Source organism: Macaca thibetana, chromosome 2, assembly GCF_024542745.1.
Source record: "Macaca thibetana thibetana isolate TM-01 chromosome 2, ASM2454274v1, whole genome shotgun sequence".
NCBI lineage: Eukaryota > Metazoa > Chordata > Mammalia > Primates > Cercopithecidae > Macaca > Macaca thibetana.
The window spans coordinates 105,469,943-105,482,464 of NC_065579.1; the positions used below are offsets into that span (position 1 = coordinate 105,469,943).

The window sequence follows — 12,522 nt, forward strand, 5'->3', positions numbered from 1 at the left end:
ATTTTCTTAATCCAGTCTATCATTGATGGACATTTGGGTTGGTTCTAAGTCTTTGCTGTTGTGAATAGTGCCGCAGTAAACACACGTGTGCATGTGTGTTTACAGTAGCATGATTTATAATCTTTTGGGTATATACCCAGTAATGGGATGGCTGGGTCAAATGGTATTTCTAGTTCTAGATCCCTGAGGAATCGCCACAGTGTCTTCTTCCACAATAGTCGAACTAGTTTACAGTCCCACCAACCGTGTAAAAGCATTCCTATGTCTCCACATCCTCTCCAGCACCTGTTGTTTCCTGACTTTTTAATGATCACCATTCTAACTGGTGTGAGATGGTATCTCATTGTGGTTTTGATTTGCATTTCTCTGATGGCCAGTGATGATGAGCATTTTTTCGTGTGTCTGTTGGCTGCATAAATGTCTTCTTTTAAGAAGTGTCTGTTCATATCCTTTGCCTACTTTTTGATGGGGTTGTTTGAATTTTTCTTGTAAATTTGTTTGAGTTCTTTGTAGATTCTGGGTATTAGCCCTTTGTCAGATGGGTAGATTGCAAAAATTTTCTCCCATTCTGTAGGTTGCCTGTTCACTCTGATGGTAGTTTCTTTTGCTATGCAGAAGCTCTTTAGTTGAATTAGATCCCATTTGTCAATTTTGGCTTTTGTTGCCTTTGCTTTTGGTGTTTTAGTCATGAAGTCTTTGCCCATGCCTATGTCCTGAATGGTATTGCCTAGGTTTTCTTCTAGGGTTTTTATGGTCTTAGGTCTAACATTTAAGTCTTTAATCCATCTTGAATCAGTTTTTCTATAAGGTATAAGGAAGGGATCCAGTTTTAGCTTTCTACATATGGCTAGCCAGTTTTCCCAGTACCATTTGTTAAATAGGGAATCCTTTCCCCATTGCTTGTTTTTGTCAGGTTTTTCAAAGATCACATAGTTGTAGATATGTAGGCTCTGTTCTGTTCCATTGGCCTATATCTGTGTTTTGGTCCCAGTACCATGCTGTTTTGGTTAATGTAGTCTTGTAGTATAGTTTGGAGTCAGGTAGCGTGATACCTTCAGCTTTATTCTTTTTGTTTAGGATTTTCTTGGCAGTGCGGGCTCTTTTTTGGTTTCATATGAACTTTAAAGTAGTTTTTTTCCAATTCCGTGAAGAAAGTAATTGATAGCTTGATGGGGATGGCATTGAATCTATAAATTACCTTGGGCAGTATGGCCATTTTCACGATATGAATTCTTCCTGTCCATGAGCACGGAATGTTCTTCCATTTGTTTGTGTCCTCTTTTATGTCATTGAGCAGTGGTTTGTAGTTCTCCTTGAAGAGGTCCTTCATATCTCTTGTAAGTTGGATTCCTAGCTATTTTATTATCTTTGAAGCAATTGTGAATGGGAGTTCACTCATGATTTGGCTCTCTGTTTGTCTGTTATTGGTGTATAAGAATGCTTGTGATTTTTGCACATTAATTTTGTATCCTGAGACTTTGCTGAAGTTGCTTATCAGCTTAAGGAGATTTTGGGCTGAGACAATGGGGTTTTCTAAATATACAATCATGTCATCTGCAAAGAGGGTCAATTTGACTTCCTCCTTTCCTAATTGAATACCCTTTATTTCTTTCTCTTGCCTGATTGCCCTGGCCAGAACTTCCAACACTGTGTTGAATAGGAGTGGTGAGAGAAGGCATCCCTGTCTTGTGCCAGTGTTCAAAGGGAATGCTTCCAGTTTTTGTCCTTTCAGTATGATATTGGCTGTGGGTTTGTCATAAGTAGCTCTTATTATTTTGAGATACCTCCCATCAATACCTAATCTATTGAGAGTTTTTAGCATGAAGGGCTGTCGAATTTTGTCAAAGGCCTTTTCTGCATCTGTTGAGATAATCATGTGGTTTTTGTCTTTGGTTCTGTTTATATGCTGGATTACGTTTATTGATTTGCATATATTGAACCCGCCTTGCATCCCAGGGATGAAGCCCACTTGATCATGGTGGATAAGCTTTTTGATGTGCTGCTGGATTTGGTTTTGGGAGTATTTTATTGAGGATTTTTGCATCGATGTTCATCAGGGATATTGGTCTAACATTCTCCTTTTTGTTGTGTCTCTGCCAGGCTTTGGTATAAGGATGATGTTGGCCTCATAAAATGAGTTAGGGAGGATTCCCTCTTTTTCTATTGATTGGAATAGTTTCAGAAGGAATGGTACCAGCTCCTCCTTGTACCTCTGGTAGAATTTGGCTGTGAATTCGTCTGGTCCTGGACTTTTTTTGATTGGTAGGCTATTAATTATTGCCTCAATTTCAGAACCTGTTACTGATCTATTCAGAGATTCAACTTCTTCCTGGTTTAGTCTTGGCAGGGTATATGTGTCCAGGAATTTATCCATTTCTTCTAGATTTTCTAGTTTATTTGCATAGAGGTGTTTATAGTATTCTCTGATGGTAGTTTATATTTATGTGGGATCGGTGGTGATACCCCCTTTATCATTTTTTATTGCATCTATTTGATTGTTCTCTCTTTTCTTCTTTATTAGTCTTGCTAGCGGTCTATCAATTTCATTGATCTTTTCAGAAAACCAGCTCCTGGATTCATTGATTTTTTTGAAGGGTTTTTTTGTGTCTCTATCTCCCTCAGTTCTGCTCTGATCTCAGTTATTTCTTGCCTTCTGCTAGCTTTTGTATGCGTTTGCTCTTGTTCCTCTAGTTCTTTTAATTGTGATGGTAGGGTGTCAATTTTAGATCTTTCCTGTTTTCTCTTGTGGGCATTTAGTGCTATAAATTTCTCTCTATACACTGCTTTAAATGTGTCCCAGAGATTCTGGTATGTTTTGTCTTTGTTCTCGTTGGTTTCAAAGAACATCTTTATTTCCGCCTTCATTTTGTTATGTATGCAGTAGTCATTCAGGAGCAGGTTGTTCAGTTTCCATGTAGTTGAGTGGTTTTGAGTGAGTTTCTTAGTCCTGAGTTCTAGTTTGATTGCACTGTGGTCTGAGAGGCAGTTTGTTATAATTACTGTTCTTTTACATTTGCTGAGGAGTGCTTTACTTCCAACTGTGTGGTCAATTTTGGTATAAGTGTGATGTGGTGCTGAGAAGAATGTATTTTCTGTTGATTTGGAGTTGAGAGTTCTGTAGATGTCTATTTGGTCCCCTTGGTGCAGAGCTGAGTTCAATTCCTGGATATCCTTGTTAACTTTCTGTCTCGTTGATCTGTTTAATGTTGACAGTGGGGTGTTAAAATCTCCCATTATTATTGTGTGGGAGTCTAAGTATCTTTGTACAACACCTTGTTTTTTAATGAAAAAGAAGAAAGAAAGAGAAAGGAATGATTTTCATAACTCTTTGGTTTGGAAATTAGTTTTGATTTTGGATTATATCTGTTTACTTAAAGGAAACCCTTAATATTTTTCACTAAGATTATTTTCAACTATAATTTAGTACAAATGATAAATATCAGAATTTAGAAATGGAAATCAAATTATTGAGGTTTTACTGATAAAGTAATCTCTTTTAAGTGGGACATACTTTGTGTGTAATAATCATCTGTGGACAGAGGAATCAGTGTAAAATTAGTGGAGAACAAACTTACAGAATTTTAGTTATTGAAGAGCTTTTTGGTGGTTTCCCATTTTTTTCTGTGCTGAACATTTATTCCTTCTGTTACGGAATGTTTTTATATGACGTTAGAGTAAACATGGAATATGCAATATCATGCAGATTTCTAATGTGAGAACTTTTATAGACTTTTTATTTGTTAAGTGGTTTAAATGAGAACTAGAAAAATGTTGTCAATAAAGTAAACTTCCAAAGGCCTGTAAGATATCCAGACTTTTACTCCAGGCCTCTTATAAACTATTAAAGTGCTATGTGCTATAATTTCCCTTCCCCTACCTATAACATACAGTAAAAGCAAATGACTAGAGATTCAAAATGAATTTTTAATTATTTTCTGTGTGTTCCTTGCCTGAGTTTACTTATTTTTTTCTCTTAGGATCTGAGCAGCAAAGATATGAAGAGAGATTTGTATATCGTTGCCCATGTGATCCGAATAGGTACTGTTCACCTTACCCATTCACATGACTAAGACTGGCCCAACTTGGAACAAGTATGTCTTGTGCATGAGCTTTGTTTTCTCCCTAGATCTTACTTGTAATTTCAGATCTCAGGATTAGAGTCCAACTTGTATTGAAGCTATGCCTAAGCTCAACTGCTGTGGTAGCTTGGTTTGATATAAATGGATTTGGGGGAGTGGGTTTTGTTTGTGGTTTTTAATCACTTAAAACCTTCTGCTCCCTATCTGTTTTTAGACCCAAAGTTTTTATTTAAAATGGTCTGCTTATAGACATTATTTCTAACACAGTGCCCTACCTCTGTACCTACCCTTTCCCTCAGAGATCTTATAGCAGTTTTCCAGAGGTACCAACTTCACAGCAAATGCCATTCAGCACCTATTGGTTGTGTTTTAAATTATGTATCTGTGGTTCTTTCCACAAAATTAGAGTTATTGTCATCACTCCCAACGATGGATGGTATTTCACTTCTATCCCACCCAAGATGAAAAAGTGATTTTTACTACTGTTCTGTGGTTGGTTTGCTCAGACTTATTTCAAGTTTATGATATAACTTTTGGGCCTCTGGCGAACCAAGTCCTCCTTCATAGGTTTGAGTTCTGGCCTATCATGTACATTTTTATCAAAGAATATTTTTTAATCTCTTGCCAGCAAAACAGCTATTTTGCTGTACTTAAAGTGTTTGTTAAGGTTCCAGCATTTGCAACTCTTCTTGCTGCTGTAGGCACAGCTTTGGTAAGCTGGAAAAGTAAATATTCATCCACTTTTTAAGACTACTCTCAATCCCACAATTGTTCAGGATGATGTTGAACAGCGGAATTTGGTTGAAAGAACACAGTATCCTCCTTGTCTGTACATACGTAGCTTATACCTGGCAGCTAAAATACTAAACTTTGTACCTATAACGTACCTGAGAAATGTAAATCTATTATTAGCACATTGGTCTTTCTAAGAAATTCATAAAATCACTTTTATTCTCATGTGATTAATAAATGAACTGTTGATATTGATTTAGAGTTAGATAAGAATGATTGATTGAATGTAGTACAGGGAAGAGCTTTGGCCAGAGGCTTCTTTGGTGTTCTTACACATAAATATCCTTCAGCCCTATAGTCTTCCAACTTAGAGGATTTCCTAGGTGCCTGTAGCTCAGGCATCCTTGGATGACAATTAGGCAATACTGGAGAGGAGCATGCTTTTCTCAATCTGACTGGTGTTTTCTGCTGTGCCCAAGGCCGGATGCTCCTGAACGACTCAAAGAAAGGTCCTCCTCACCTGCACTACAGGCGACCATATGGCTGTGCGGTCCTAAGCATCTTGGATGTCCTGCAGTCACTCACAGAAGTAAAGGAAGAAAAGGATTTTGTTCTTAAGGTTTACACGTGAGTAATGGACATCAGGAATATTAATGATTTGTAGCATAAGACATCCCACCACTGTCCTTGAGAGCAGCAGTGCTGAAACCTTGAGGACACGGGCCACACAGTGGCTCACATCTGTATTCCCAACACTTTGGGAGGCTGAGGTGGGCGGATCACAAGGTTAGGAGATCAAGACCACCCTGGCTAACATGGTGAAACCTCGTCTCTACTAAAAATGCAAAAAATTAGCCGGGCATAGTGGCACGCGCCTGTAGTCCCAGCTACTCAGGAGGCTGAGGCAGGAGAATTGCTTGAACCCGGGAGGCAGAGGTTGCAGTGAGCTGAGATTGTACCACTGCACTCAAGCCTGGGTGACAGACTGAGACTCTGTTTCAGAGAAGAAGAAGAAAAAAAAAAAAGAAAGAAAGAAAAAAAAAAAAAAAAAAAACACCTTGTGGACATAGAATCACCAGGATGTAGGAAAGGGAGCTTTTTGAAAATGCAGAAGATTGATCTAAGATTTGGGGTGGGACCCAGGCAGCATTGTTTTTAATAAGCTTCCCAGGTAATTCTGAAACAGCTTCGTTTGGGACCTTCTGTCCTAAAGCGACAATGTAGTACACATTTTCTTTTTTCTCCAGAATTAACCAATCTTATATATTTGCCGAAAAGCTAACAATATACTTCTCATGTGTCTTGGCTATGAGAGTCTTGTGTGTCTAATGCTTGCCCACCAGTTATTATAACTGAGCTGGCTAATGATCAAGATTGTTTAAAAGAATGATCATGAGTCAGGTTTCTCTATCTTTGAAAGATAGCCAGTTTTTCTGAGGAACCAAGATATTATTCTTCACTTGTGCCACTGGAGATCGATAAGTCATATCCAACCAGGCATGGCATTATTTTTAGTGATCTTCAACCAAGGGATATTGTCTTAGATAAGCAGTCCATCTCCTTCTAACTTGTGAAACAATAGGAAAAACACAATAATGAAAAGAAGTACAGAATTCAGTCATATACTTCTTCTTTGCTCATGTAGAGTTAGACACAAATTGTAGTGCTAAAAAATGATCACCAATGAGTTTATTAAGTTTTTAAAGCAAGTATATTTAAAACTGTGAGAATTTTTAAAAACTCATCTTTCAGTTTAAACCCAGTATTGTTTGTCCAAATTAAATCAAATACTGCCAATCACCATGTTAATGTATCTTCACCATAATATGGTATAGAGATTTTTCTGTAGTATCTGTTGCTGTTTCTGACTTGGGCATGAAATAAGCTTAATTCACAGTATCTGTTAAGCCACATTTGATTAATTTCAAAATAAAATCCCAATCTCCTCATTACCTATTTTCCCTTCAGCTTTGTTCTATTCAGAGTTGTATACTTTATGGGATGAGGAATCTTCCTTTGGAATCATAACTTACAAAGAAAATTTTGGCTGGTTTTCTCCTCCTTCCATGCGTCAGTCACAGGCTTTCTCCATTTACCAAATCCTCACATTGATGGGTGGTGGAACCTGCTAGTTTATGTGCCTTCCTCCCTTTGAAAAGGACTAAACAGAAATCCAAAATCATCATTATCATCTTACTCCACTGTATTCCTTCCAAGGGCAACGGATTTATAGAGAGCACTCCAGAATTGTTATCTCTTTGCATGTATTATCCCTTCCTTGTTTCGGTGCAAATTTTCATTACAGATAGGAGCTTGCACAGCATTCCTCCTGAAATCATGCTGTCAGGCTCAATTGGCCTAATTGCTTCTAAAGCAACAGCTTTCTGCGAGAAACAGGATTCACGTATATATTTTTCTTAGCTCCTTCTTATGGGTGGGCTGTGTCTAGTATACTAGTTCTAAAAAGCTGAAGAAAAATATGTTTATAGAGAAGATTTTTTTTCAAATTTTCTTTTGAAGGATTAATAGAGTAAAAATGTTCAATAATTTTTCCACTTGAAAATATTAACAGACTTTCAAACGGACTATCAAATGCATGTTTGTGAAATTGATTTTGTGTGCAGTATAGAATTATTCTAGGATTAGTCATTTTAATCCACATCAGCACAGTGAATCTAGCCCCCAGGAGAAGCAATATTTTCCAGCAAGTTTCAGGCAACATTTTTGTTGGTTAGATTGAATTGGAAGCTTAAAGAGTTTACTAATTGCAGTTGATAGTGCTTTAGCCTTTGCTAGGACAGGACTTTACAAAGATGAAAACCTCTTATACAGTTTTAATGAATGAGTTAGCAAATATCTGATTAGTTGTTCACGTTCTCATCATTTCTTTCATTGTTCATAGTCAGCCTTATCCAGAGAAGATAGAAACTCCTGTCTGTCTCTGCCAAGGCCGCTACTCTGCTACATAATGTTGTTTTCACATGTGTATGGGAAGGTACTACATCCTTTTAAGAAAATTGCAATAAGAAGCTGAGGCATGAAAACTAGGTCACTTCCTAATAAGTCAAAAGCCTTAAAACTCACAAATAAATAACCATATGTACATTTCAGTCTGATACAGATACCATAGTTTTCTTGACCAGAAGGACAAGGGGTCACAAGCAGGCACAGGGCATGCTGTACTTAGAACCCAAAAACCAGGAGCTAAAGCCCACATTGGAGGAGGTGGGTGTCCGTAAATAATGCATGTAACCAAATACAAGATGGCTTTGAATATGTGATGATCGCTGTCCAATTTTACAACGAAAAATGTCCAAATAAACGTATTTAAGCCAACCTTAATGAAACAGATAAATACATGTTTTGAACATTAAATTTTTAATTTGGGTTACAGTATATTTTATATTTTAAAATATGTATTACAAATTATGTAATACACATATAAAATCACATACTTTATAAAATTGAGATGTATTGCTTATTCTTGACTCTCAAATTTTATGAAAAAATTTATTTAAATTATTCATATGCAGCCATGTCATCAGGTCTTTGTCTTCACTTAAGCCACTTTCTGAATTATCTGACACAGTTTTCCGAGGCACATTATTTTTACTCCCATCAGATTGGCTTTGATGCATCATTCTTTGACACTTTCATGACGCTTTCACACTGGAAATTCATCTTGAGGCACAAGATGATACCACCACTTACTATGCTACTTTTATGGTGATTTTTACAATCGCATTTAACACTTCAATTTGGTGATCATACCCCAACCATAATTACTAATTCTATGTAGCTTTGCTCTTTTTTTAAAAAAAAAAAGTCAACCAATTCTGCCAGATAACCTTCATAAGCATCTAAAAACTCCCATTGATTGAGGTAATTTCAGGTTAGCATAACTTACCCAAATAATGCTGCGATGTTCAAAATAAAGAGATTCAGGCCGGGCGTGGTGGCTCACGCCTATAATCCCAGCATTTTGGGAGGCTGAGGCAGGTGGATCACGAGATCAGGAGATCGAGACCATCCTGGCTAACACTGTGAAACCCCGTCTCTACTAAAAACACAAAAAATTAGCCAGGTGCGGTGGCGGGCACCTGTAGTCCCAGCTACTCAGGAGGCTGAGGCAGAAGAATGGCGTGAACCCAGGAGGCAGAACTTGGCAGTGAACTGAGATGGCGCCACTACACTCCAGCCTGGGCGATAGAGCGAGACTCCATCTCAAAAAAAAAAAAAAAAAGAGATGCAGAGACTGCCCCATATCATGAAAGGCTTTATGAGACTGGAAACATCAAGTGGCATTCACCTACTATGTACCCACAAAAATTAAAAATGTGAAGAAATAAACTTCTTTTAATTAAAGCAATATGAGGTGGCAGCCTCTTCTGTGAGTGATGACTGGAAGGGAACTGCTCCTCATATTTGGGATAGACACTAGGCCTATTCAGGCATTTTTTGAGAATACTGTCTTTGGGTTCTTTGCTTCATAATCACCTTACCCACGCAACTGTCTTAAGAGTACTTGTTTAGGAGCCTTTTTTTTTTTTTTGATGCGGAGTCTCGCTCTATCGCCGAGGCTGGAGTGCAGAGTGCAGTGGCGCGATCTTGCCTCACTGCAGCCTCCGCTTCCTGGGTTCAAGCCATATTCCTCCCTCAGTCTCCCGAGTAGCTAGCTGGAACCACAGGCACTCACCGCCATGCCCGGCTAATTTTTGTATTTTTAGTAGAGATGGGGTTTCACCATGTTGGCCAGGATGGTCTTGATCTCCTGACCTCATATTCAGCCTCCCAAAGTGCTGGAATTATAGGCGTGAGTTACCATGCCCGGCCTATATATATTCTTTATTATTCATCTGTTGATGGCTGCTTGTTTCCATATCATGGCTAGTGTATATAATACTGCAGTAAACCTGGAAGTGCGGATATCTATTCAAGATACTGATTTCTTTTTCTTTGGGATATACCAGAAGTGTGATTGCTGGATCAAATAGTTGTTCTATTTTTAATTTTTTGAGGAACTGCCATACCATAATGACTATACCAATTTACATTTCCATCAACAGTGTTCAAGAGTTCCCTTGTCTTCACACTCTTGTCATCACTTGTTATCTCTTGTTTTGTGATTACAACCATCCTAAGAGATGTTAGGTGATATCTCATTTTCTTTTTGATTTGCATTTTCCTGATGGTTAGTGATATTGAGTACCTTTTCATATGCCTGTTGGCCATTTTTGTGTCTTCTTTGGGAAAGTGTCTTTCAGGCCTTTTTGCCTGTTTTGTAATTGAGTTATTTGTTTTTATGGAATTCAGTTATATGAGTTCTTTATATAGTTTTAGATATTAATCCCCATCAGTTACATGGTTTGCAAATATTTCTTCTCATTCCATAGATTGCTTTTTCGTTTTGTTGATTGTTTCCTTTGCTGTGAAGAAGCTTTTTAGTTTTATATAGTTCCATTTATTTATTTTGGCTTGCCTGTGTATTTCATGTCATATCTCAGAAAATCACTGCTAAGACCCAATGTCAAGGAGCCTTTATTTCTGTTTTCTCCTAGGAGTTTTACACTTTTAGGTCTTATATTTAAGTATTTAATATCTTTCGAGTTAGTTTTTGTATTTTATGTCAGATAAGGTCCAATTTCATCCTTTTATATGTAGATGTCCAGTTTTCCCAGCACCACTTATTGAAAACTGTCCTTTCCCCATTGTGTATTCTTGGTGCCCTTGTTAAAGACTGTTCACTGAGTTTATTTCCAGGATCTGTATTCTGTTCCACTGGTTTGTGTGTCTGTTTTTATGCCATTACCATATTATTTTGATTACTGTAACTTTACAACATTATTTGAAATCAGGAAGTGTGATGCCCCTAGCTTTGTCCTTATTTCACAAGATTGCTTTGGCTATTTGGAGACTTCTGTGGTTCCATACAAATTTCAGGATTGTTCCTTTCTATTCCTGTGAAAAATGTCATTGGAATATTGATACAGGCTGCCTTTAATCTGTAGATCACTTTGGGTAGTATATGGACATTTTGAAAATATTAATTCTTCCAATCTATGAACACTGGATATTTTTTCATTTATTTGTGTCTTCTTCAATTTCTTTCATCAGTGTTTTATAGTTTTCAGTAAATAGATCATTCACTTTCTTGGTTAAATTATTCCTAAATATTACATTTTTTGATGCTATCGTAAATGACATTGTTTTCTTAACTTTTTTGGAGAGCTTGTCATTAGTATATAGAAATATTGCTGATTTTTATGTTGATTTTATCTCCTGCTACTTTACCAAATTTGTTTATTCTAATGGTTTTTTGATTGAGTCTTTAGGCTTTTTATATGTATATAAGGTCATGTCATCTGCAAACAGAGGCAGTTTAACTTCTTCACTTCCAGTCTGGATGTGTCTTATTTTTTCTTGCCTGGTTGCTCTGGCTAGAACTTGTAGTACTGTGTTGAACAAAAGTGATGAGAGTGGACATCTTTGTCATGTTTCTGATCCTAGGAAAAAGGCTTTTAGCTTTTCACTATTGAATATGGTATTAGCTGTGGGCTCATTGTAAATGGCCTTTATTATATACATTTCTTATATATCTAATTTATTGAGAGTTTTCATCATGAAAGGATGTTAAATTTTGTCAAACACTTTTTCTACATCTGTTAGAATGGTCACTCAATGCTATTCCTATCAAACTACTAGTGACATTCTTCACAGAACTAGAAAAAACTATTTTAAAATTCACATGGAACCAATAAAGAGCCCAAATGGCTAAGGCAATCCTAAGCAAAAAGAACAAAGCTGGAGGTGTCATGCTACCTGACTTCAAACTATACTACAGGGCTACAGTAACCAAAACAGCATGGTACTGGTACAAGAACAGACACATAGACAAATAGAACAGAATACAGAGCCCAGAAATAAGGCAGCATGCCTACAACAATCTGATCTTCAACAAAGCTGACAAAAACAAGCAATGGGGAAAGGACTCCCTATTCAGTAAATGGCACTGGAATAACTTTTTAGCAATAAGCATAAGATTGAAATTGGACCCCTTCCTTACATCATATACAAAAATCAACTCAAGAAGGATTAAAGACTTAAACATGAAACCCAAAACTATAAAAACCCTGGTAGACAACCTAGGCAATACCATTCTAGACATAGGAATGGGCAAAGATTTCATGATCAAAATGACAGAAGCCATTGCAACAAATGTGAAAATTGACAAGTGGGATCTAATTAAACTGGAGAGTCTGCATGAAAAAAGATACTATCAACAGAGTAAACAGAGAACCTACAGAAATAGGAGAAAATATTTGCAAACTATGCATCTGACAAAGGTCCAATATCTAGCATTGATAAGGAACTTAAACAAATTTATAAGAAAAAAGAACGCCATTAAAAACTGGGCAAAGGACATGTATAGACACCTTCAAAAGAAGACATACATGTGGCCAACAAGCATATGAAAAAGAGCTCAACATCACTGATCATTAGAGAAATGCAAATCAGAGCCACAATGAGATACCATCTCACACCACTCAGAGTGGTTATCATTAAAAAGTCAAAAAATAACAGATGCTGGTGAAGTTGCAGAGAAAAAGGAACACTTATACACTGTTGGTGTGAGTGTAAATTAGTTCAACCATTGTGGAAAGCAGTATGTCGATTTCTCAGAAACCTAAAAGCAGAACTGCCGTTTGACCCA

At 37.1% G+C, this 12,522-nt stretch overlaps 1 protein-coding gene across 6 annotated transcripts in view; it reads left to right on the forward strand.

The window, feature by feature from the left end:
• The window catches only part of DOCK3 (dedicator of cytokinesis 3), a 688,972-nt gene that overhangs the window by 458,247 nt on the left and 218,203 nt on the right, over positions 1-12,522 (forward strand). For all 6 annotated transcript variants that reach the window (XM_050780657.1, XM_050780653.1, XM_050780654.1 and 3 more), the window contains 2 exons: positions 3,978-4,038; positions 5,291-5,438. In XM_050780657.1, coding sequence (XP_050636614.1) covers positions 3,978-4,038; positions 5,291-5,438 — 209 coding nt within the window. The remainder of the gene's footprint in view (positions 1-3,977; positions 4,039-5,290; positions 5,439-12,522) is intronic.